General features: G+C 39.7%; 2 protein-coding genes across 4 annotated transcripts in view; both read left to right on the top strand.

Annotated features, from left to right (window-relative positions):
• Positions 1 to 14,951, top strand: part of LOC127969882 (protocadherin-7-like) — a 39,014-nt gene extending 24,063 nt beyond the window's left edge. The window contains exons 3-4 of one of the 3 annotated variants that reach the window (XM_052572045.1): positions 10,827 to 11,025; positions 12,164 to 14,951. In XM_052572045.1, coding sequence (XP_052428005.1) covers positions 10,827 to 11,025; positions 12,164 to 12,654 — 690 coding nt within the window. In that variant the 3' untranslated portion in view covers positions 12,655 to 14,951. Of the gene's footprint in view, positions 1 to 10,826; positions 11,026 to 11,949 lie in introns of all 3 variants that reach the window. The other 2 variants (XM_052572171.1, XM_052572116.1) reach the window with 2 other exon arrangements.
• Positions 14,952 to 17,185: 2,234 nt separating this feature from the next.
• LOC127970045 (heparan-alpha-glucosaminide N-acetyltransferase) overlaps positions 17,186 to 22,070 on the top strand; it is a 16,317-nt gene continuing 11,432 nt past the window's right edge. Inside the window, exons 1-9 of the mRNA XM_052572289.1 lie at positions 17,186 to 17,458; positions 18,235 to 18,350; positions 19,440 to 19,576; positions 19,711 to 19,829; positions 20,368 to 20,437; positions 20,549 to 20,618; positions 20,891 to 20,988; positions 21,274 to 21,350; positions 21,694 to 21,724. Coding sequence (XP_052428249.1) covers positions 17,362 to 17,458; positions 18,235 to 18,350; positions 19,440 to 19,576; positions 19,711 to 19,829; positions 20,368 to 20,437; positions 20,549 to 20,618; positions 20,891 to 20,988; positions 21,274 to 21,350; positions 21,694 to 21,724 — 815 coding nt within the window. The 5' untranslated portion in view covers positions 17,186 to 17,361. The remainder of the gene's footprint in view (positions 17,459 to 18,234; positions 18,351 to 19,439; positions 19,577 to 19,710; positions 19,830 to 20,367; positions 20,438 to 20,548; positions 20,619 to 20,890; positions 20,989 to 21,273; positions 21,351 to 21,693; positions 21,725 to 22,070) is intronic.

Here is a 22,070-nt window from a genome sequence, read left to right as displayed (position 1 = left end):
TGAGGGCCTCTTCTGTGCTGTTTGAGTGATGTCACTAATTGAACAGGGTGCATCCTCTTTTTCTATTTCTAAATTGTCTATATTGTCCAGATTATCGTTATTGAAGCGTTGCTGCGCAGACCGATCTGTGTTTGACATCAAAGTACCGCAAGAGCTATAGAGAACAGACGTTCTGCATGCTGTCAGATCACTGTTGCGGTACTTTGTTGTCACACACAGATCTGTTTCAAGTCGAACGCACCTATAATGTAGACAATTTAGGCAATTTAGAAATCCTGGCCAGGAGATGTCCGGGAAAATAGTACATATGGTCACCCTATAATTGAATGTACTTAATTGTAACACACTATAGATCCATATCCAAATCAGCTCACCTGAATTATTCATTCGTATGCGGCATGCCCTTTCAATATGCAGAGTCATGGAACACAGAGGAGAGGCTAAGCACTAATTAATCTGGCCTCGTTAATTTCCTTTGAGCCGTCAGGTAAGAGTGTTTCTCACTAATTATGTTGATGACTGCAGAAAGCAGACTCACATACACACACTCAGGCCTGAAACCTCACAAACAAGATTGTTTGATGTGCATGCACACCGCTGTAGATGTGGACGCGCACACACACACACACACACACACAGGCAGGCAGGCAGGCGGTGATGCACACCTGGTTTAACAGACAGTCACATCAGTAAACATACACAGACACAGTTGGATGTCATGCTGGAAAGGGAAAGGAAATGGCCTGTGTCAGATTAAAGGGCTGGTTTTTAATGTTTGCCGTCAAAGTCCATTAATATTCTATCAGCTCTGTTTCTGCTGCTGGTGCACTGACTGGACCCCAGCCAAGACCCAAGAACACACACACACACACACACACACACTCACACACACACACACACACACACATCCAAAAGCCCAACCTTTGTGACTTTAGCCAGAGTCTGCTTTTCACACACATTCACACAGCCAAACCTCTGTGTCTTTAGCCAAACTCTTCTCTCACAAACAGAAACAACCACAAAGCCAAAAGCTTAACCTCTGTGACTGACGCGCTCTCAGTTTCTGTCTCCCACGCAAACATTATGCCCCATCATATTGTCACAATATGGAATAGAACGTGTTACAAATTTAGAAAATCAAGTTAGTATACTGTTATACTGTTAAACATATCTTTCACACATAGGAGACTGACATGATATGTAGGTGCAGCTTCTAAATATGCATTATATTAATAAATTTTATTACACAAATGTTTGATTTATGGCTGAGAAGAAAGTGAAGTTTCACGTTCTTCATTTGAGTGTAAGATTTGTTTATGATCTACACTGCTGTTCAAAACTTTTTTTTATGTGTTTTTTTTTTTTTACAAACATTTTAACGTTAATATTACTACTACTACTACTACTACTAATAATAATAAAATTATATATAATTTTATTATTATTAGTAATAATTGTAGTAATATTAATGTTAAAATATTTGTAAAAAAATGTATATATATATATATATATATATATATATATATATATATATATATATATATATATATATATATATATATATATATATATATAAGAAAGTTTGATACTTTTTGTTTTCTGGATTCTATGTTGAATATAAATTACAAAATTATCTTTAATAATAGTTTTACTGTCACTTTTGCTATAAAGTATTTTTTGGTATTCATTTCTTTAAAAAATAAATCTAAGAAACCTCAAGCTATTGAAGAGTATTGTATTAAACAAAGACATAAAATTAGACACAATTGTTGACATACAGTTATATAAAATGTATATGACATACTATTAACACAAATATCACTATTCTGATTGTTTGGCCTTGGAATAATTTAATAAGAAAACCACATATGTGGTTTTATTAACAAAGTTCGGGAGAAGCACGATCAGATAATCATCCAATTTGGCACAGGTGCATCTCGTTTAGCTAATCATCTTAAATAGCACGCAAGCGTATATATATCCAGTCTTCCTACCTACTGTCCCACGACAGTTTTTCGGCATCCACTCGTCCGCCAGATGTCGGAACTCGAACTCTTCCCTTCAGACAATGAGCTAGAAGCTCCCCAGCAAGCCACCGGCTCTAAAGCAGCTTCCTCTGCTGACCCCATGGCACCTCCTTCTCAACCGGGATGCAGCGCCGAGCCCGAGGCCTCAGCGCGTGGGCGAAGACGAAATAGGCCGGATACGCACACACCTCGAAGTCTCCGTTCACCTCCACCATCGAGACAGCCAATCCAATCACCATCAACATCACATGCATCGGCTTCACCATCCATCCCACCCATTGGAAAATGGACCGTCGCAGGATTAAGACAAGCGCTGTCAAATTCAGATGTCAGGTTTTCTCGCAACATGAGCAAAGCTCAACTCTATGAGCTTTATAGCACACTGGGAAATAATCCACCTACCTCCAAAAAGGTAACCAAAGCCCACAGGTCTAAACAACGTGTCACACAAATGTCATCATCTTCCAGCTCAAGTTCCAGCTCCCCCCAAGCGTCAGGACATAGCAGATCATCAGCAGGTCGGGGCCACGCCCCAAATTCGGCCGCTCCTCCCATCGCACTGCCTCCCTCTTCACAACCTATCTCTGCAGCTCCTTCAGCTGCCTCGCCGCATGCAACAGTGCCTACGGGCGCGAATTTCCAACCTCCACTGCTTTCTACTTTACCTTCGGCTGCAAAGACTAGCGCGAGGCTGCCTCCGCTAGCCGCTCAAGCTCAGCCTCCTTACTTTTACCCCTCCACTTTTTCTTTTCCCCACCAATGGCCAGCAGCCCCAGTTGCAGACACCCAAGCTGGGAATCCTCAGCTAGCAACACAAGCAGGCTGGCCTCCTTCCTCCTTTCCATCTTCCTCTTCCTCTCCTTACGGGCTTCCCCAAGCACCGGGGTTCAATCCATGCGTGAGGATGCCTCCGCAAACGGGTGCAACCCCTCCCTCATTTCCGCCTTTCTCCTTCTATCCTTTTCCCTACGGGCCGACCCCAGCTCCAGGGGATAATCCGTGCGTGAGGATGCCTCCGCAAACGGTTATGGCCCCTCCTCATCTTCCTTCCAACTCCTCTACCCAAGCTAAACCGCAGTATACTCTATTCACAGCGACCCCTCTACATACTCCACCTAATGCCGCCGCTATGGAACCACCCCCCGTGCCTAGTTCCATCAAATCACAGATTCTCGCAGGTGCGGATGTTGATCTCTCCTCTCTTCTCTCTCTGCTCCCTCCGGCTGATTCCTACCGACAAATAGATTGCGGAGATTTCTCAGTAACTTTAAAAAATTCGACTCCCAGTTCATCCCGCCCCCTTTCTTTTTCCGAATTCACGATCGCATTTAGCCGCTATACGGAGGTAATCTGCTCTGCTTTTCCCTATAGACGGCGCGAGCTCAATGACTATCTGGCTATAGTCGCGGAACTCTCGCTGTCTTATGGCGGAACCCATTTTTATACTTACCACAAGCTATTTTCAGCCAAATGTGCAGTACGCGTAGCCCAGTGGAATCAATGCCCCTATTGGGGCGCCCTGGATGCTGATCTTCACAGCCGCGTATTTTTTAGCTGTCGCAACATATCATGCGCAGTCTGCAGGTCAGTTGCTCACTCGACCATCTCATGCCCTCAAATCAATCCAGCTATTATTCCTTAATAAATAAATAAATAAATACAGTATTATAAAATATGTTATATAGATATAAATAAATAAATAATTATAAAAAAAAAAAAAAAAAAAAAAAAAAAAAAAAATTAATCGAGTTACAAAATGTGTTTTTGCTTAATTATACTGATGTGCGCATGCACAGTAAATCAGATGGGTAGGATAAAATGTCAGGACCCCGGACCTTTATTTAGTCGGGTTGACGTACCTTTTCAGTTCTGTGTATGTGATGTGACGCTAGTTTTACTTAAAGTCAAATGCTCATGAACTGACTGTCAGAGCAGTTCTGGAGATGTTGTTCATGTGTTCAAGTCCTTATTTAGTGAGACAGCAGACGCAGAAATTACCGTGAGCGTAATGTGCGCTTCAGTGTGTGTGTGAAAAAGGAAGTCGCGCTCCTGCTCCATTCATTAACAGAGACGCACAGAACATGCAGGATTTACATTTAAACACTGTTCCGTCTTAATATTTAGAGCTATTAATTCGTGAATCGGATGTAAGTGCAATTACTTATTTTGATTAATTAATTAAAAAAATAAAAAAAAAAAAAAAAAATAAATAAAATTAATTAATAAAAAAAATAAAAATAAAAAAAATAAATAAATCATTGCGAAAGAACCTGACGTGAGATTTAGAATAAATTAAAAGAGGCTTCGAAGCAGAGGAATTTGCCTACATCATTTTTTGTAATCGCGTTACTCGAGGAATCGTTTCGGCCCTAATCTTAAGCAGCTCAAAAGGGGCCTCTCACATAATCCGATAGATGCCCTCGGTTGTTGTTCATCAGACATTTAAAAAAAAAAAAAAAAAAAACTATTCCTCCTTAAATCATGTTGTGTACTTGATTAATAGAAGCCTCTCAGTTATCGTTTCTTCGGCCAAAGTAAGGGCCCTCCAGCCATCGTTACAATCTCCTTGCCTATTTCAGCATCGGACAGGGCTCTCCCTTCCGGTGCAGCTGGGCAGTGGCTCCCTTCGGTCGCAGTGTGAGCCTTTCATCTGTCATTGAGCTGCGCTGCGCGCTCAGCGGCAGATGGGGGTATCCCTCCCGGTGCAGCAGAGCCACAGGCCCCCTTCGGTCGTTGTGACAGCCCTCCATCCGATGCATCAAATTAAGCCGCTTATACAGTCGCAAGGGGGACTCTCCCTTCCGGTGCAGCAGAGCCGCAGCTCCCTTCGGACGCAGCGAGAGTCCCTCCATCAGTCGCGTTTTCTTGCCTACTCCGTATCGGACGGGGCTCCCCTACCGGTGCAGCAGACCCACGGCTCCCTTCGGTCGCAGGGTGAACCCCCCCGTCTGAGTTATGTTGCATGCTCAAGGGCGGACCGGGATCTCCCTCCCAGGGGAACACAGCCGCTGGCTCCCTTCGGTCGCAGCAGGAGCCCTCCATCCGATGCATCAAACCGTGCCTCGAATCTTCTTGCCTATTCTGCATCTGATGGGGCTCTCTCTTCCGGTGCAGCAGACCCACGGCTCCCTTCGGTCGCAGGGTGAACCCCCCCGTCTGAGTTATGTTGCATGCTCAAGGGCGGACAGGGTTCTCCCTCCCGGGGGAATAGAGCTGCTGGCTCCCTTCGGTCGCAGTGAGAGCCCTCCATCAGACGCATCAAGCCATGCCTCGCATCGCAAGGGGGACTCGCCTTTCCGGTGCAGCAGAGCCGCAGCTCCCTTCGGACGCAGCAAAAGTCCCTCCAACAGTCGTATTCCAGTTAGCGTCAATCAGGGCTCTCCCCTCCGGGGCAGCACTCCTGCTGCAGAGTTGCGAACCCCCTACGGAGGCTGGGAGAACCCTCAGAGGCAAAAAAAAAAAAAAAAAAAAAAAAAACGTGCCTCCATAAACCCGCAATGGGGGACTCCCCCTTCCGGTGCAGCAGAGCCGCAGCTCCCTTCGGATGCAGCGGGAGTCCCTCCAACAGTCGCGTCTCTTTGCCTTCTCAGCATCGGACTAGGGCTCCTCTTCCGGTGCAGCAGACCCACAGCTCCCTTCGGTCGCAGTGTGAACCCCCCATCTGAGTTATGTTGCATGCTCAACGATGGCTAGGGATCTCCCTCCCGATGGGGTACAGCCGCTGGCTCCCTTCGGTCGCATTAGGAGCCCTTCATCCGACGCGCCAAACCGCGGCTCGAATCTCATTGCCTATTCAGCATCTGACGGGGCTCTCCCTTCTGGTGCAGCAGACCCACGGCTCCCTTCGGTCACAGTGTGAACCCCCCGTCCGAGTTATGTTGCATACTCTATGGCGGCCAGGGATCTCCCTCCCGATGGGATACAGTCGCTGGCTCCCTTCAGTCGCAGTGAGAGCCCTCCATCAGATGCAACAAACCGCGCCTCGTACTCAGCCGCAAGAGGGACTCTCCCTTCCGGTGCAGCAGAGCCGCAGCTCCCTTCGGAGGCAGCAAGAGTCCCTCATTTCTTGATATCCGGCATCGTGCTCCTCCCATAAGCGGCACGGAGGGCTCGCTGGTAAGACGTTGCGAGCCGCAGCTCTCGTCGAACACTGGGCGGGCTCTCCCGGTCGCTCTGCATTTTCTTCCCAACACGCATATTTTGGGGGGCAACTAAATTTTATCTCTCTGGCTGCTGTCCTATGGCTTTAAGCTTCTTTTGGGGAGTTATTTAGGTTCGGGCTATGCTCCGGGCCCGGACCCCTCCCCCAGGACAGCACGCCAAAATATGCCTACTATTTGCCTTCAGATTAGATGTAAGGGTGAACTCGTGAAATGTGGTTTTATTAACAAAGTTCGGGAGAAGCACGATCAGATAATCATCCAATTTGGCACAGGTGCATCTCGTTTAGCTAATCATCTTAAATAGCACGCAAGCGTATATATATCCAGTCTTCCTACCTACTGTCCCACGACAGTTTTTCGGCAACCCTCCTCCACCCCAACTCCTCACTTCTAATCTATTTATCCCAAATTAGGGATAGGGGGAGTTATTTAGGTTCGGGCTATGCTCCGGGCCCGGACCCCTCCCCCAGGACAGCATGCCAAAATATGCCTACTATTTGCCTTCAGATTAGATGTAAGGGTGAACTCGTGAAATGAGTTCTTGATGAAATCTATTTAATTTCCTTTTCTAGAACTCTAGAAGAGACACATTACAGAGGCCTTTTTCTCAGAAAAAAAGCAAAACACTTAAGCAACAGCTCCGTTATTCAACATTTTAACTCACTTAAGAGAAACAAAGATATTAATGAGATCTCATTTGTGATTTTTCCCTTCCTAGAGACCCTCACCCACAGGTTAGCAAGGCTTTTATTGAAAGTGTTTCTCAGTAGATAATACACAATGACAGTGAGAATCACTCTAAAACTAAGCTTAATGATAACTACTTAGTACAATGGCTCGCTATTTGACAAGAAAACTGCGACAAACCTTGAGACAAACCTTCAACTGCTTTCTCACACTCATAATAGGCCATAGAAGCTGAGAAATATTCAACTAAAATTGATTCTGTGCAGCTTATTGGGAGCAACCTACTGTATAGATGCATTACTCATGAAACCTTAAAAATGAGTAGGTGGGATTCAATTCAGTGGGTAATTTGTAGAAACCCTTCAAGCAGCTGTGTCGATAAAATGATGTTCCACGATGATCTGAAAAGTTCTGCTGGGTTCTTTAGAAATGGATTTAAATGCAGATATCATTCTTAAATATGAAGCTAATTACTCTTCATTAAAAAACGAACCGAATGAAGCTTGGGCTTGGGTAATCATCAGTATACAGTGGTAAACGTAAGCCAGCAGAGCTTGGCAATTCAACATGAAATCCGCGATAATCTGATTGGTTCCACTGTGTCGATAAAACAATGCAGCAAACAGGCTTAAATTCCCACCCATGTTATTGAGCCTCTAGTCCCACCCTCATACAGTCAGATGAGTCAACCGTGTACAGTTCTCATAGAAAGCATGATGAATTTGGTTCAAAATACTTTACCAGTAGAGTTTGACTGGAAGTATGGATTTTGAAATGCATTCTGTAGCTCAAACAGTTGAAATTCATGGAATCCAGTCAACCTGCAGGGTCCCGAGTTTTGGCGAAATTTTAATTTCATAGGTCTCTTCCAAGGTCATGGGTTCCATTGCCAGGGAATGCATGAGCTGATTAAAAGTATACCTTGAATCCAGTGCGAGTCGCTCCGGATAACAGCAGCTGCCAAATGCTTAAATGTAAATGTTGACATCACCAGTGAAAGTTCATAAAGCTGTTTATTATGCTATACTGACTGAATATGATTAAAAGGTTAGCTGCATTCTATAATTTCCATTCAGCATTGTTTTCCCTTGCTATTTATAATCAGAACAGAACCTGCAAGCCTTTTCTGAGTTGCTACGCATCAGTTGAGAAAGCACTTATATAATGCATCTCTGTAACTGCCCAGTGTTTCGCTCGATGTATGAGTTAGACCCGAGGAGATCCCCTGTCTTAATTGAAAGGTCGAAATTCTGAGGAAAGTGAGGAGCGGAGGTAGTAAACGATGGTGGGGAATTATGGGTCAATAAAACAGCTTTCCACTGAGACTTCCAGCAAGGGTCAAGGGCACTGCATTGATCGGCTCAACATAAAGCTGAGTAGAGAGTGTGTGTGTGTGTTTCTTTATGTGCCTCCAGAGATGCACAGAAAGAAAAGTGCACAATGGAGAGAGGTACAAAAACAATGTTAAAGATTCAGGGATATTTTATTAAGGACTGTAAGCATTAGTATCAGATTATCACGATTTAAGTTGCTCCAGGTTTAACATAGAATCGTTTGTAAATGATACTATATATAAGGAATAAAACGCAGACTGTATTGTACATTATGTGTGGTCTTTTTTTTAAAGGTGTCCTGAAATGCAGTTTCAGATTTTTATATTGTGTTCCTTGAGGTTAATTTATGAAGTTTGCACATTTTGGCAAAGAAATTAAATTTTTCCATCCTCATTTTCACTCTCTGTTAAACACACAATTTCAGGAGGCATTACCTCTTGCAAAAACACCCAGCACTGCTCTGATTGGCTTTTTTTGTGCCATATCCATGCCCTCCTACAGCATGTCATGTGTTTTGATATTGGAGATGGTAAGTGCTGTGATAGAGCCATATGTTTAAGCCTGAGGCAGAAGCAATTGAAACAATGCAACCATTTGCAACACATGTATGCTGCATTGTGAACAGACATGTGTTCAAAGACGACAACAGTAAAACACTAGTTACACGTTGTGCGAAGTGTTAATAAAGGAATCAAGCAAATATTGGACAAAATGCCTGGCACTGCCATATCTCTCAATAAAAGGTATTGTGAAAAACATGTTTAGAATAATGCACAAAACAGTCCCTTGTGAAATGTGAAGAACAGACAAAAATCTTTCAGTTGTGAAGGCACGTCATTAAAAATACATTAGAAATAAATGCCATGAGTTTCTAATGCTCAGATCTTTAGGAAGGCTATGCAGAGATTTTGGAGGAGTATTTTCTTACATCCACCGACAGAACAACGTCTAACGGTCTTACTCGACCCAAATCGTTATCCAACAGCAGTATTGCTCTTGTGACTGATGAACAGGCGATACATACGACGATGACACGTAGAATCGTAATGTGATGATTCTCTTTATTTCAAATCCGGGCATTTCATGAGGATAGAAAAGAATAAATACAATTTTTAAACGGGGAATTCATTTTGAGTTGTAAAACTTTTAGTAATTTTATTGTTTGGTATCATATTGTATGAATCAAGAACATTTGTTCTCCATTTCATGACCCCTTTAAAAAACTGTTCCCCGCTTAGGGTTGCTGTCCCACAGAACCGTGTCAGACACCGGCTCACGGACAAAACAGATGATTTGTTCTACTAATGTTCATTTGTCGCTTGCTACATTTGACACCTGACACCCATAAAGCCTGATTCATCGCCCTCTCTCCTCTCTGTTACGATTCCACTTCCCCCCAGTGAAAAATGAAACCATCAGTTAATTACTCTGTTCATTTAACGCGCTCTCTCTCACCCCCTTCTCTCTCTGTTCACATTGTCTTGATTAAGGCAGACACCGGAGCATATAAATGTGCTTCTCATAAGGCAGTTCTAATAACAGCTGTCAGTCATCGCTCCAGTAGACACTGAAGGGACGATGTAGGACTCGTTTGGATGGCTCTAGACTTTCCGTTCATTTCTCCATTCGGTTTCAGGCGGCCTCAACGAGGCTTTATGATTTTGTTGGAGACTATGAATGTGCTGATTTTCTAGTGTGAGATTAGGTTGGGGAGATGGAGTCACACCCATAGATGAAGCCATAAAACACATGCCATGAAGGATTCCACAGGGTTTAATAAAAGCTGTTGTTTCTTATTATATTTATAACTATAATTAAAAATTTTCTGAAGAAAATGTGGCTGGTGCTTTTCAAAGCAAAACACGATCCTATGGTTTACAAGGTTAATTAGATAAAACTGAATATATTAAACTATTATTATGATTAAAAACATTTTTATTAAATGAATTAAAGCTGAAAAAATACAAATAAATATAAGATGAAAATTTAAAACTGTAAAATTAGAAATGCTGTCTTGGCAACTAATTTCAAAACTATGTCACAGTTCTTCTTCTAGACTATATTAAACTGAGAACATAAAATTTAACATTTTAAGTAATTTTTAAATTGTTTTAATTTCAGTTTAAATTTTATTTAACTGTAATAACCCTACTGCCTGGAAATGAATAAAAATTGAATTAAAATGAAAACAAAGACAGAGGAGTTAACAGAACATACTAAAATATTAAGCTAGAATGAATATGAAAATATAAAAACATAAAGAAAATTCAATATATTCATAAAAACTATAATAATACACAAATAATTGTAAAATAACATTGATGGTTATTTGTTGATGGCAAGGGTGTTGCTATGGCTGGATGTTGCAGGTGTTAATTAAGTCAAAAGAGCCCATTTCAAGTCTTTGTGATATTCAGGTGCCATAACATGCTTTTGATTTCTTACTGTATACATGTTTGTTATTTAAAGATTGATTTATTTATCCACAGAGTATCAGTGAGAGGTCATTGTGAAGTCAGATCAATCAAAGGTCTTACACAGATAATCCTCACTGATGTAATGCCTTCTGTCACCTATCATGGTTTAATCTCATGTCTCCCGGTGTCTCTCCGCAGCCCCTCAGAAGAGTGACATTTTCGGTGGTGAGTCAGACTCCTGATCAAGGCTGCTATGATAGTGGAGTGGAGGACTCTGAGACCCCCAGCAGCAAGAGCTCCTCTGGACCCAGACTGGGAGCTTTACCGCTGCCTGAAGACGGATATGAAAGGACGACACCAGAAGGGAGCGTAGGCGAGGAGGAGCATGTTGAAAATGGTAAAAAGCCATCTGTGGGAAGGGTCTGAGATCACTAGTGAAAAATGAAGTGCATATGTTGTTGTTGTTGTTTTTTTCTTTTTTTCTTTGAAGGAATAGTTCACCCAAAAAAAAAAAAAAAAATCAAGAGAAGGTATTTTGAAGAATATTGGTAATTGAGCAGTTTTGGTTATCATAAATGTCCACTATGAACAAAGCACACTAAGATATTTTATTTTATGTTTCACAGAAGAAAAACTTTGAGGTATCTATGATCATTTCATTTTTGGGTGAAGTGTCCCTTTAATGACAGCAGCGCTAGAGCTGCATGAAGGTGAATAATTTATTATATTATATTATATTATATTATATTATATTATATTATATTATATTATATTATATTATAAAAAAAATTCACACAGTGTCATGCACAAAAAAATGGATTATTAAATTACTAAAATAATGCAATAAACATGAATCAAACAACATAAGATGTGATATAAAACCCTAGTTTACATAATTGCTAACAAAAACTAATATGAAACATAATTGTTTAAATAAAATACCTTTAAATTTGGGGAATATGTTGAAATTTTTTTCCACTTTAAATTATAAGATGACTGTGTTTATACTTCTAAAATCTGCTAAACAGTATTTATTGTAAAAGTACTTAATATGTCCCATTAGGTTATTTTATTTTGTTTTCATATATAGTAAGGGAACTTGCAATTAAACATTTTATTGTAGTATTTTACAGTATGTTTACGGTATGGAGTGGTATTCATTAGGACCACCAGTGACTGGTTTTATTAGATTAGATTAAAATTTTATACCATGTTCTTATCATCGTGAATTATATTTCCGGCAATTCAAATGTTAGCATTTTAACATTTTCTTTGGCTTGTTCTCATTTTGGTTTGTCCTTCTCCTTTGCATTATTTTCAGCAGTATATCAGTACTCAAACTGACATAAACCTGGTCCCAGGCCTTCGGACGCCTCTGTAGACAGACAGACTCATTTATTCTCCAGGGACATCATGAGTGTCTAAAACTTGACAGTCCGAGGAAAAAAAAAAATTGACCTATGACCCACGCATATTTCAGTAGAGACGGTTCCCTGACAGGACATCCTAAAACTGCCTCTTTCTCTGTTCCTCAGACCCCAGGCAGCTCCCTGATGTGGCTCTGACAGGAAAGTGCACACGAGAGTGTAATGAGTTTGGTCACTCTGACACCTGCTGGATGCCCGTGCAACCATCGCCAAGGAGACGCATGGACCCACCCCAACTCTCCACCTTCGCCTCGCCCGGTGATACCAACAACAACACGGAAGACGACAGCGACCGGGAGGAAGACGGAGACGGGGCTACGGATAAGAGCAGCGGAGGAAGCGAGGAGGTTGCGAACGGAGATCCGCTCGGAACGCTCAGCCGCCGGGACCGGAACAGGAACATGGGCGATCACAACCGTAATCTCCTGAACCGTAAAATGACCTCGGCATCCTACGACACATTCAGCAGTGCCGGCTTTGGCCACCGTCCGGATGAAGAGGACTCACACCCACCCGAGGTCATTCCGCTTACGAGGACGGGGGGCGACTATAAGACCACCTCGTGCCTCACTCTGTCTCGTAGGGAAGTGTACCTGTGAGCAGCTGCACGGGGCGGCCCAAAACAACTTCACTGCATCGGAGCAGGAGGATCATTGAGAGACTAGCCTATACCTGGTCAAAACAGGCATCTTCTCCTTGCCAAAAATTCATCATCAGTTCATTACTCTAGATGCAAAACATCAAAGTTGAGGAGAAGCAGTGAATCATCTTTTATTCTTTCATAAACTTGGATAGACTTTGTCAATGGCAAACACTTGCATGTTAGGCATCCCACAGACAGGGGGCGATGTGGGGCTGATGGGCTAAATCCAGTCACGGACCACATGAACGGATGCTCATTTAATCTGATCGTGACACATCATGAAAATAAAACCACGTGGCATCATGAAAAGGAAATCCTAGTCAATCATAGAGCGACAGCGTTAACTAATTATTAATCTAACTAGTTTCCTGTCGCTGAGCCAGTATGCTTATTTAATTACAGTCACATGGTAAACACTACACATGTAAATGCTTTCATCATAGACTTTTAGAGAGAAACAAAATAGTCTGGTCATTCATTTTTATCATTTGTAAAGCTACAATACCCGTTTTTTTTTATTATGTTTTTTACAAATATGGGAATATACCACAGCACTCAATAGTGCTTTGAAACTTTCGGATGGATTTCTTTATTATTTCATCACTTCTCTAATGGAGCAATTATCACAATGACTGTTAAAGCCAATGAAATCATGCCATAGATACAGCACTCTGTACACAGCACAAACATACACACACACACACACACACACACACACACACACTGAGATACATGTCTGTGTAAAAGTGTGTATGTACTGTATAAACAGACATTTTGGCATACCTGAGGCTTTTTTAAGAAACGTTTTTTGAAAGTAGATATAGCATTTTTGCCTGCTTGATCTTCAACTAGTATATAAGACACTGTGTAAAGTGCACACACAGGGGCATTAAACATGGTTTAGATACATCTATACTATACTATAAACAACAAATATACTGTATCTCATCCCTTTTATGTAGAGCTCATATGTAACCCAAATTTCTTTAAAGGCAACACTGCATGAGGATAAGCTAATGCTTATTTTGTTAGATAAGAATCAGATTTTGTTGTTTTTCTGAACCTAACCTCTTTAGGAGACGCGCGTGTGAGTGTGTGTGAAAAACCTGACGGAGGATGCCTAGATCTTTAATTTAGCCAGAAATTACACACACAATGTAGTTGTTCAAATATCTGTATGGCATTTAAAACTAATGAAGACATTTGAGTCTTTGTTGATCATACGGCAGCCTCGTCCAGGTCTTCATCAAGCCTCTGGAATTTTCAAATTGAGTTTAGGAATGACTGTTTTTTTTTTTAGCTCTTGTTATGCATTGTAAGTACAATCTGATTGATAAGAACAAACTGACATGTATTTCACCAACTCTCAGGAAACTTGAGATTCAGTATGTGTCCCTCAGCCCTCCGCTTTAGTCTGCGCTCCGAATTTGTCCTCACAAGGCTATTTTTCAGACTCCCTGTACCTGTCAGACTCGTCTCCTTCACTTCACGGAACAGCCTTGGGTCTGGAGCGGGACTGGTGGACTCCAGTCCATCTATGCCAAAATCTGTCCAGCTTTTCTGGTTTTACTGGAAGTACTGGTGCACAAACTTAGCTAAAAGAAGACTCGGCTCCTGGATGAGTGGAGCCTGTTGAACTGGCCTATACAGGGTTTGTGAAACCGGAGGACTTGAGAAGAGGGAAGTTGTCTCTAAAAATGGCGTGTTTCCTTTGCCAGGTTCATAGGCGAAATATGCTGTTATACAGCTGTCTGTAAGTAGTGTACATTGATTATTGGGTGCATTAGGGACTATGTATATGAAACCATGTGTTTTCTTACTTTTTTTTTCTGCACGTTTACCTAACAGTTCAACTCATTTACTGCAAAACGGGGAGGGACGGGGAGGGCAAAATATCATTGTGTCTAAAGCGTAACATTCACTTGAACTTTTTTATGAGATAAACACTGAACTCATGTACTCACCCAACATCCGCCATTTTACTGCTACCCCGTAGAGAAATGACCACGGAACTTTAACCTGAAAGGCATGTTGACGGTCTTTAATCCTGCACCTGTGAGGAAAATGTTTTTCATTTTTTCCTTTTTTTATGCTATGTGAAAGAGGAGTTTTTGAAGCTCTCTCTCATGGAATTAATGCGTTCATTGCATTTGTTATGACAAATAACAAATTAAAAGGGGTCAGAATGGGTTTAAAGTTTGGTATGTGACATGTAAAAGTTTGATTTTGACATTAAAACACCTTTAAACCGTTTTCTGTTTCTTTTTCACTCTTGAACTTACAGCTTGATTCATTGTTGTGCCTCTTACTGAACATAGTGATAATGATGTTTCTTTTGTAAGCCTGCACCCTGCTGGTGAAAGACAAAATTACATCCTCTTTATATATATATATATATATATATATATATATATATATATATATATATACACACACACACACACACACACACACACACACACACACACACACACACACCATGGAAGCCAATGGTTACCATCAACTGGTTAACAACACTCTTGTTCAACAGAACACATTCAGGTTTGGAACAAAATGAGGGAAAGTAAACAATGACAACATTTTCTTTTTTGGGTGAACTATGATTCAGAGAATTTTCACTGGCAAACTCCAGCACTCAGGAATTTGACATGAGGGAAAAAGATTTCACAAGTTGGTCAGACAACTTGTTTTTTTTACTGTTAATGTACATTTTGTTGAGTTTTTCTTTTAAAATTTCCACAGAGCCCCTAGTACCCCCTCTAGAACCCCAGTTAGAAATCTCATGGTCTTTATACCAAGGTACTGGCTGATGTAATAGAATATCTAACATTTTGAGGAACTTGCCTGAATTAAAATCGAGGAACATGCCCCTGAAGGCAGTTTCAGTGAGCCAGATTTCTTTGAAGAACAGAGCTGTTCGGGGAGGACGATGTTTTTCAAGGATTCCTTCGTCCCAGTGGAATATAGAAATATTGCTCTAGTTATGGAAACGGCTCACTTACTTTTACATATTTTTATACTTCTCCACTATTTTCAATTTCCCCTTCATTTACAATAGCTTTAGAGCATCAGGAATATCCAAACATTTCTCCAATCCAGCATGTTAACTAATTGTTTACTCTGTGAATAGTCTGAACAAATGGAAACAGAATGAATATCAGACCAACCATGCAAGTTTCCCAGCTTCAAATGGATACATATATTTGTTCATTTTATCTAGGCTTGTTAATGGTACACTTGTGTACTGCTTGCTAATGCATTGGTACATTTCCACAGAAGATTCACATTGGGGCCCATCGTGGGCTCATGATGTGTTGATGCTTTGAAGCATATTAAATCTAGAGCATTCTACAAGACGAATGCTTGTGGCCTTGTAGGCTACACATTTGAAGACTTTAAGATTTATTAAAACAATTATAAAGGGGAATACCAGTGAGTGTGTGTGTGTGTGTGTGTGTATGAGGTCTAAATAAATGGCTTTACACCATCATGAAGGCAAGACACTGCAGGCAAAAACATTGATTGTTTGTAAGCATGCATATTACAAGCATACTGGCTGTTTATTAGCACTTATAAAGCACATATTAATGTCTCATACTGCATGACCATATTCTAGATCCCTTAACCTGACCCAGTTCCTATAACAACAACAACTGCCTTACTTACTATCAATAAGCAGTAAATTAGACGTTTTATTTATTTTTCTGCCTAGTATTTTCAGATTTATGGAGTGATAGAAAAATCCATAAACCCGCCTGTAAAAACCTTTAACTCTAATATGTCTTCAAAATGAAAGTATCTTTAACTCAGCTTTATTAAATGTTCAGATTTCTGTTCTTGTTTTTTTTTTTTTTTTTTTTTTAGCATTTCAGATAACTTATAATACAAAAATGCTTGTAATTCTTAATGCAGTCAATAAATTGAGGAAGTATGATGAAATTACTGACATATTTTATCACCTGGCCTGCATTGTCGTGTTTCCCTGACTATGTCATGCTCATTATTATATGACAGTGTTAAAATTCCGATGAAGTCAAGAGCTGACAAAAGTCTAACTGAGGTTACAACAACTGATTAAATTAACATTTAATTAAACACAGCAATCCATTATTTTCCAATTATAGATAATTTATATATATATATATATATATATATATATATATATATATATATATATATATATATATATATATATATATATAACTAATCTTAGGAATCATTGATTTATTAAATAATAATAATAATAATAATAATAATAATAATAATAATAATAATAATAATAATAATAATAATAATAATAATAATAATTTGGCCGCGTTTCGGAATCTAGTGAGCTGCCTACTTAGACAGCATGTGCGTCATATATGCATTTACATTTTCAAACCTTTCTAAGAGCCACATTAGCACGTTCAAACATTTGTTCACAATTTCGTTTAGCATTTTTATTGGAAAGTGTCACAAAAGCGTACACGATGAACCAGAAATGGGGCTGAAGCGGCGATCGCTCGCTTTTGAACACATCCTACGGTTAGCATGTGTACTTTGACCCTCCTCTCTTCCACTACTTGCGCTAAGGAGGGATCGGAAGTATGCTGTAAAGAAAAAAGGGGAAATCTTGACATCAAGGAAGGACCGAAAGGAGGAGGCAGTGAGATCTGATGTTATGGCACCTGGAAGGGAACATTACAGATGGACTGTTTGTGCAGTGATTGTGCTTTTGATAGCATTATCTGCAGCTCATATGACAGATCGACCTGCATGTGAGTATCATTTGCCCTAACTCCAATGTTACCTGATCTTTATTAAATATAAAACACATTTATTAATGTCGTGGTTCCTCTTTGTTTCGTTATACTAAGATATGTCAGCCAGCTAACCAGCTAGCACCACCATTAGCTGTTTTTAGCCTATGCTGACTGTTCTTTATATTAAAAAATAATAAATAAATAAAAATAGCATCGTATTATTGTGGTTTACCTACATGTATATTTGTTTGCCTACATGTATATTTGTTAATGATTTAGCATATGCATATCGTGGAATGCTCATCTGCATGTAGCACAACAACAACAACAACAAAAACATTTAACTTCGGGCTTTCATGGATTCAAAATTCCCTCGTTTGGCAGATCTGGGCAGTTTTCTGGTGCTTCTTGTGAGGAAGATTAGTGCATGCATGTGACTGCAGGAGGTACAGAGTCACTATTGTTATACCGCAGTAGTAGAGTGCACCAAAGCAGCTGACCATTTAGTTTCATTAGGTAGAATTGAATTAGAGACAGCTACTTAAGTCTACAGAGTGGTGAGTATATTTGGGAATTGTTTCTTTATGTTCTTCAAAGAGAATCTCTGTGGCTTGTCATAAAACCCAGTGAACCATATTGCTAGAGTTTCACTCAAATGTATCAGAATCTACCTAGTTTGACAACCTTTGAGTGATTGCAACTGCAGTCTTTGATTAAATAAAATTGTATGCGTCTTACTGTGAGGTTGAAAGTCTTTGTATTTGGTGATGCTCAAGCGGCTTTGCTTTCAGCTTCTCACCCTCACCGCAAGACTTCTGTGCTGAAGATGGATGAGGCGTCCCTTTCGGTTATCAATGAGATTGAGGATGACATGATGTTATATGTGTCTTCAGATCACTGTTTTCAGGTATCACATTTTGCTGTTCTGGGTGTATGAGTAAAATTGTGCATTTCTCAAGCAGTATAGCATTGGTACTGAATACTGTATAACTCTGCTTAAAGGAATATTTCACTTAAAAATTTAAATGTGCTGAAAATGTACGCAGCCACAGGCCAGCCAAGATGCAGATGAGTTTGTTTCTTCATCAGAACAGATTTGGAGAAATTAAGTGTTACGTCACTTGCTCACCAATGCATCCTCTGCAGTGGGTCGCCGTGATTTTGCCAAGTGTTCCTGGATCAACATATTTTGTTGATCCTGGATCAACATTATTGTCCAAAAATATAGACTTAACCCAATCCCCACCCATAAACCTAACTTTATCCATAATTTATTCCTAAAATCAGAGGGAAATGATAGCTGTTTAACAAGGGTGTTGAGGCACATAACCCTGATTGTAAATCTGAAACTGACATTTCCTGAAAAGTTTTATCTCAATTTTGATTGGTTGATTGGAAAGTTGTTCCAGGATCAACAAGGATGTTGATCCAGGAACATGTCGTACTTGGTGAAATCACGTTCACCCTCTGCAGTGAATGGGTGCCGTCAGAATGAGAGACCAATCAGCTGATGAAAACATCACTGTAATCCACACGTCTCCAGCCCATCAATTAACATCTTGTGAAATGAATAGCTGTATGTTTGTAAGAAACTAATTCATCATTAAGGCATTTTAACTTTAAACCATCACATCAATAAAAAAAAAAAAAAAAAAAAAAAAAACTCCCGGAGAAAGCAGTATTATAGATAGAAGCAACAGTTTAAAGCTAGATTCATCACCAAGACCATTCATTTTTTGTCGAAGCACTCAAGCACACAGCTTTTTTGTTACACAAGATATTCTGACGGCACCCATTCACTGCAGAGGATCCATTGGTAAGCAAGTGATGTAATGCTAAATCTCTCCCAGTCTGTTCCTATGAAGAAACAAACTCGTCTCCATCTTGGAAGACCTGATGTAAACTTAAGGCACATTTTCATTTTTGGGTGAACTGTTTCTTTAATGCTGATTTAATTCTTTAATGCCTGTGTTGTCTGTGCATGCGTGTACATTAGTGTTTGCCCCAGCTGTTGGGAATAATACCTTCAAGGCCAGCTTCTGGGACCCCCACTCTGGTGGGCTTTGTCGTAGACACACAGCACGCACTGACACTGCAGCTCAACAGTAGCTCTGCACACTTGGAGCAATGCAAGTGAGTTCCTGTATGCATCGATATATTTAACACAGAACAAGTTTCAGACCAAAATATCTTCACCATGTTGATTACCTTGGGCAATTGCTGTCAAGGCAAGGCATCATTAACAGACAATTGATTCGTTCTGTCAGAGTTCACTTCCACTTTGGGGAGCAGGGGAACTATTCTCTGTGGGTCAAGAACCTGAATGAGCCGTCACGGGTCAGCTGCTCCATGATCACCAATTCTGAGCCCATTAACAGCTACTTGCGTGAGTCGACCTTACATCTGCACACTACAATTCAGCTTTATTTTTGGTATTTAAATGAGGTGTTGTTCTTACTAGTGTTAAACTAGTATAAATTCTTATTTCTATTAGTCAGCCAAACTGAGAGTTTGAGAATAAAAATGTCCAAATATCTAAAGATGATTTAGCCTGTGTTATTACATGAATGTGATATGGGAAAGTTGTTTATAAGCCATTCTTTAATTCAAATAACGTTGTTCTTTGTGGTCACCTAATAAATATCTGACAGATTTAATGTCAGCTTGTACTGTACATAATGCTGTTTAATGATGTAAATTATATTTTTTTATGCTTTACATCTATATAGAATATTTACAAAAGATACAGAGCCATTGAAAGATTAATTAGCCTGGACTAACACATGACCATGAAAAGGGGAATTTGTTTATAAAACACTGTTTAATCCTGAAAAAAAAAAAAAAAAACTATAAGACAATACAGGTAAATATTGTATTAAACTAAAATGAGCTGGGTGACTTTTTTTTTCTTTTTGTTTTTCCAGCTATTTTGTTTGCTTCTCTGGTCTTTGCTTTTCTGGTGGCATTATCTGCTATCTGGACCACAGTTAAAAGGTAAAGACCCCTTTAAATATCTTTTTGATCATGTACTGATGACATTTAAACAAGCCAGAACAGCTGTTTTTTTCCAGAAATCTTGTCACATTGTGTTCTTCCATTTTTAAGGCTGGATGTGGTGACAAAACTGCTTCTTTGCTTGGGGAGCACAGTGGAGACAGAGAGGCTGATAAACTCTGTAAGAGTGCTGTTCGCTCATTTTAAATTTTTTTGGCATTTTTATTATTATCCGTGCATGGTTTTCACAACTCTAAAAAAGAAATACAAACCACCAAAAATGATGTTTCTGTCATGGTTCAAATAAGGCATCATACTTGATTTAGTGTTCTTGCTGGTTCACGCATTAGAAGAAAAAAAAGAAAATAAATTTTGATGATCATCTTTTTCTTTTTCATGAATTTACACTCTCTGGCTGTCTTTCTTTCTTTCTCTCTCTGTCTTCATCTCCAGGAGCTTGGCACTCCAAACAGATTGTTAGATGCCTCTATGGAATCGATCATTCCTGCCACTACAGGACGGAGGCTTCGTTCTTTGGATACCTTCCGTGGGTATGCTGCTCTTTCACTAATTGTATTGGGTCCAATGCGGTTGAGATGGGAATTGAAACATTCATGTGAAATTGATCAGAAGCTGCTACTTTGCATTCTGTGAAGCTGGTTGTCAAATGTAATTTGCATTCGATTTTATATTATCCTGAAGTAGAATGATTAAATCTGAACTTGTTAAAACACGGTTATGCTTTCTGGTAACCTTAGCTAACAATTGGAACTTGATTACAGTTACAGTTCTTTTTATTTTTGGGTCTGATTTAATTCGCTCTGTTTGCTCCACAGCCTTTCGCTGGTCGTTATGGTGTTTGTTAACTATGGAGGTGGACGTTACTGGTTCTTTAGGCATGAAAGTTGGAATGGTAAACTCATTTCATTCTTTACATCAGTTTTTAAGAATAAGAGCTTGGATTGGCTATTACTGAGTATTTTTTATATATGTTTTTGATTAATTGAAAGTTCAAGGTACAGTGTTTATTTATTTTATTTTATTTATTATTATTTATTTATTTATTTATATATATTGAAAATAGAAGACTGTTATAATATAAAATGTAAATAAAGCCTGAGAACATAACAAACTTATTTAAAAAAAACTTTATAAATTAATTGAAAATGTTACCATGTTTGTAAAGCACTTGTCATGAATTTAAGAGTGTGGTATGACAACAGGAAGTGTTATCTGATGTGTTCTTCCTCATGCAGGGCTCACTGTGGCCGATCTCGTGTTTCCTTGGTAAGTCAATTTGACGTCACAAATGACTGATTCCTCACACTGCATGCATATATATATATATGTAGTGTAGCTTTATATATCTTTACTGTGCTTTGATTGATCTGCAAGGGTCATTGGCGCTGACATAAGCTATAGTACAACCCCAATTCCAGAAAAGTTGGGAAGTTTGGTAAAATGCATCTGTGAATTTGTTCATTCTCTTTGACTTTTATTTAACTGACAAAAGTACAAAGAAAATATTTCCAGTTTTCACTGACCAACTTGTATTTTGCAAATATAAACAAATTTAGATTTTGATGGCTGCAACACACAGACAAAATTAAGGTGAAAGTTTGAAGTTTACTTT

This window comes from Carassius gibelio, chromosome A1 (assembly GCF_023724105.1).
Source record: "Carassius gibelio isolate Cgi1373 ecotype wild population from Czech Republic chromosome A1, carGib1.2-hapl.c, whole genome shotgun sequence".
Taxonomy (NCBI): Eukaryota; Metazoa; Chordata; class Actinopteri; order Cypriniformes; family Cyprinidae; genus Carassius; species Carassius gibelio.
Note: the sequence above shows the minus strand (reverse complement) of the source record. Positions and strands in the feature narration are given on the sequence as shown.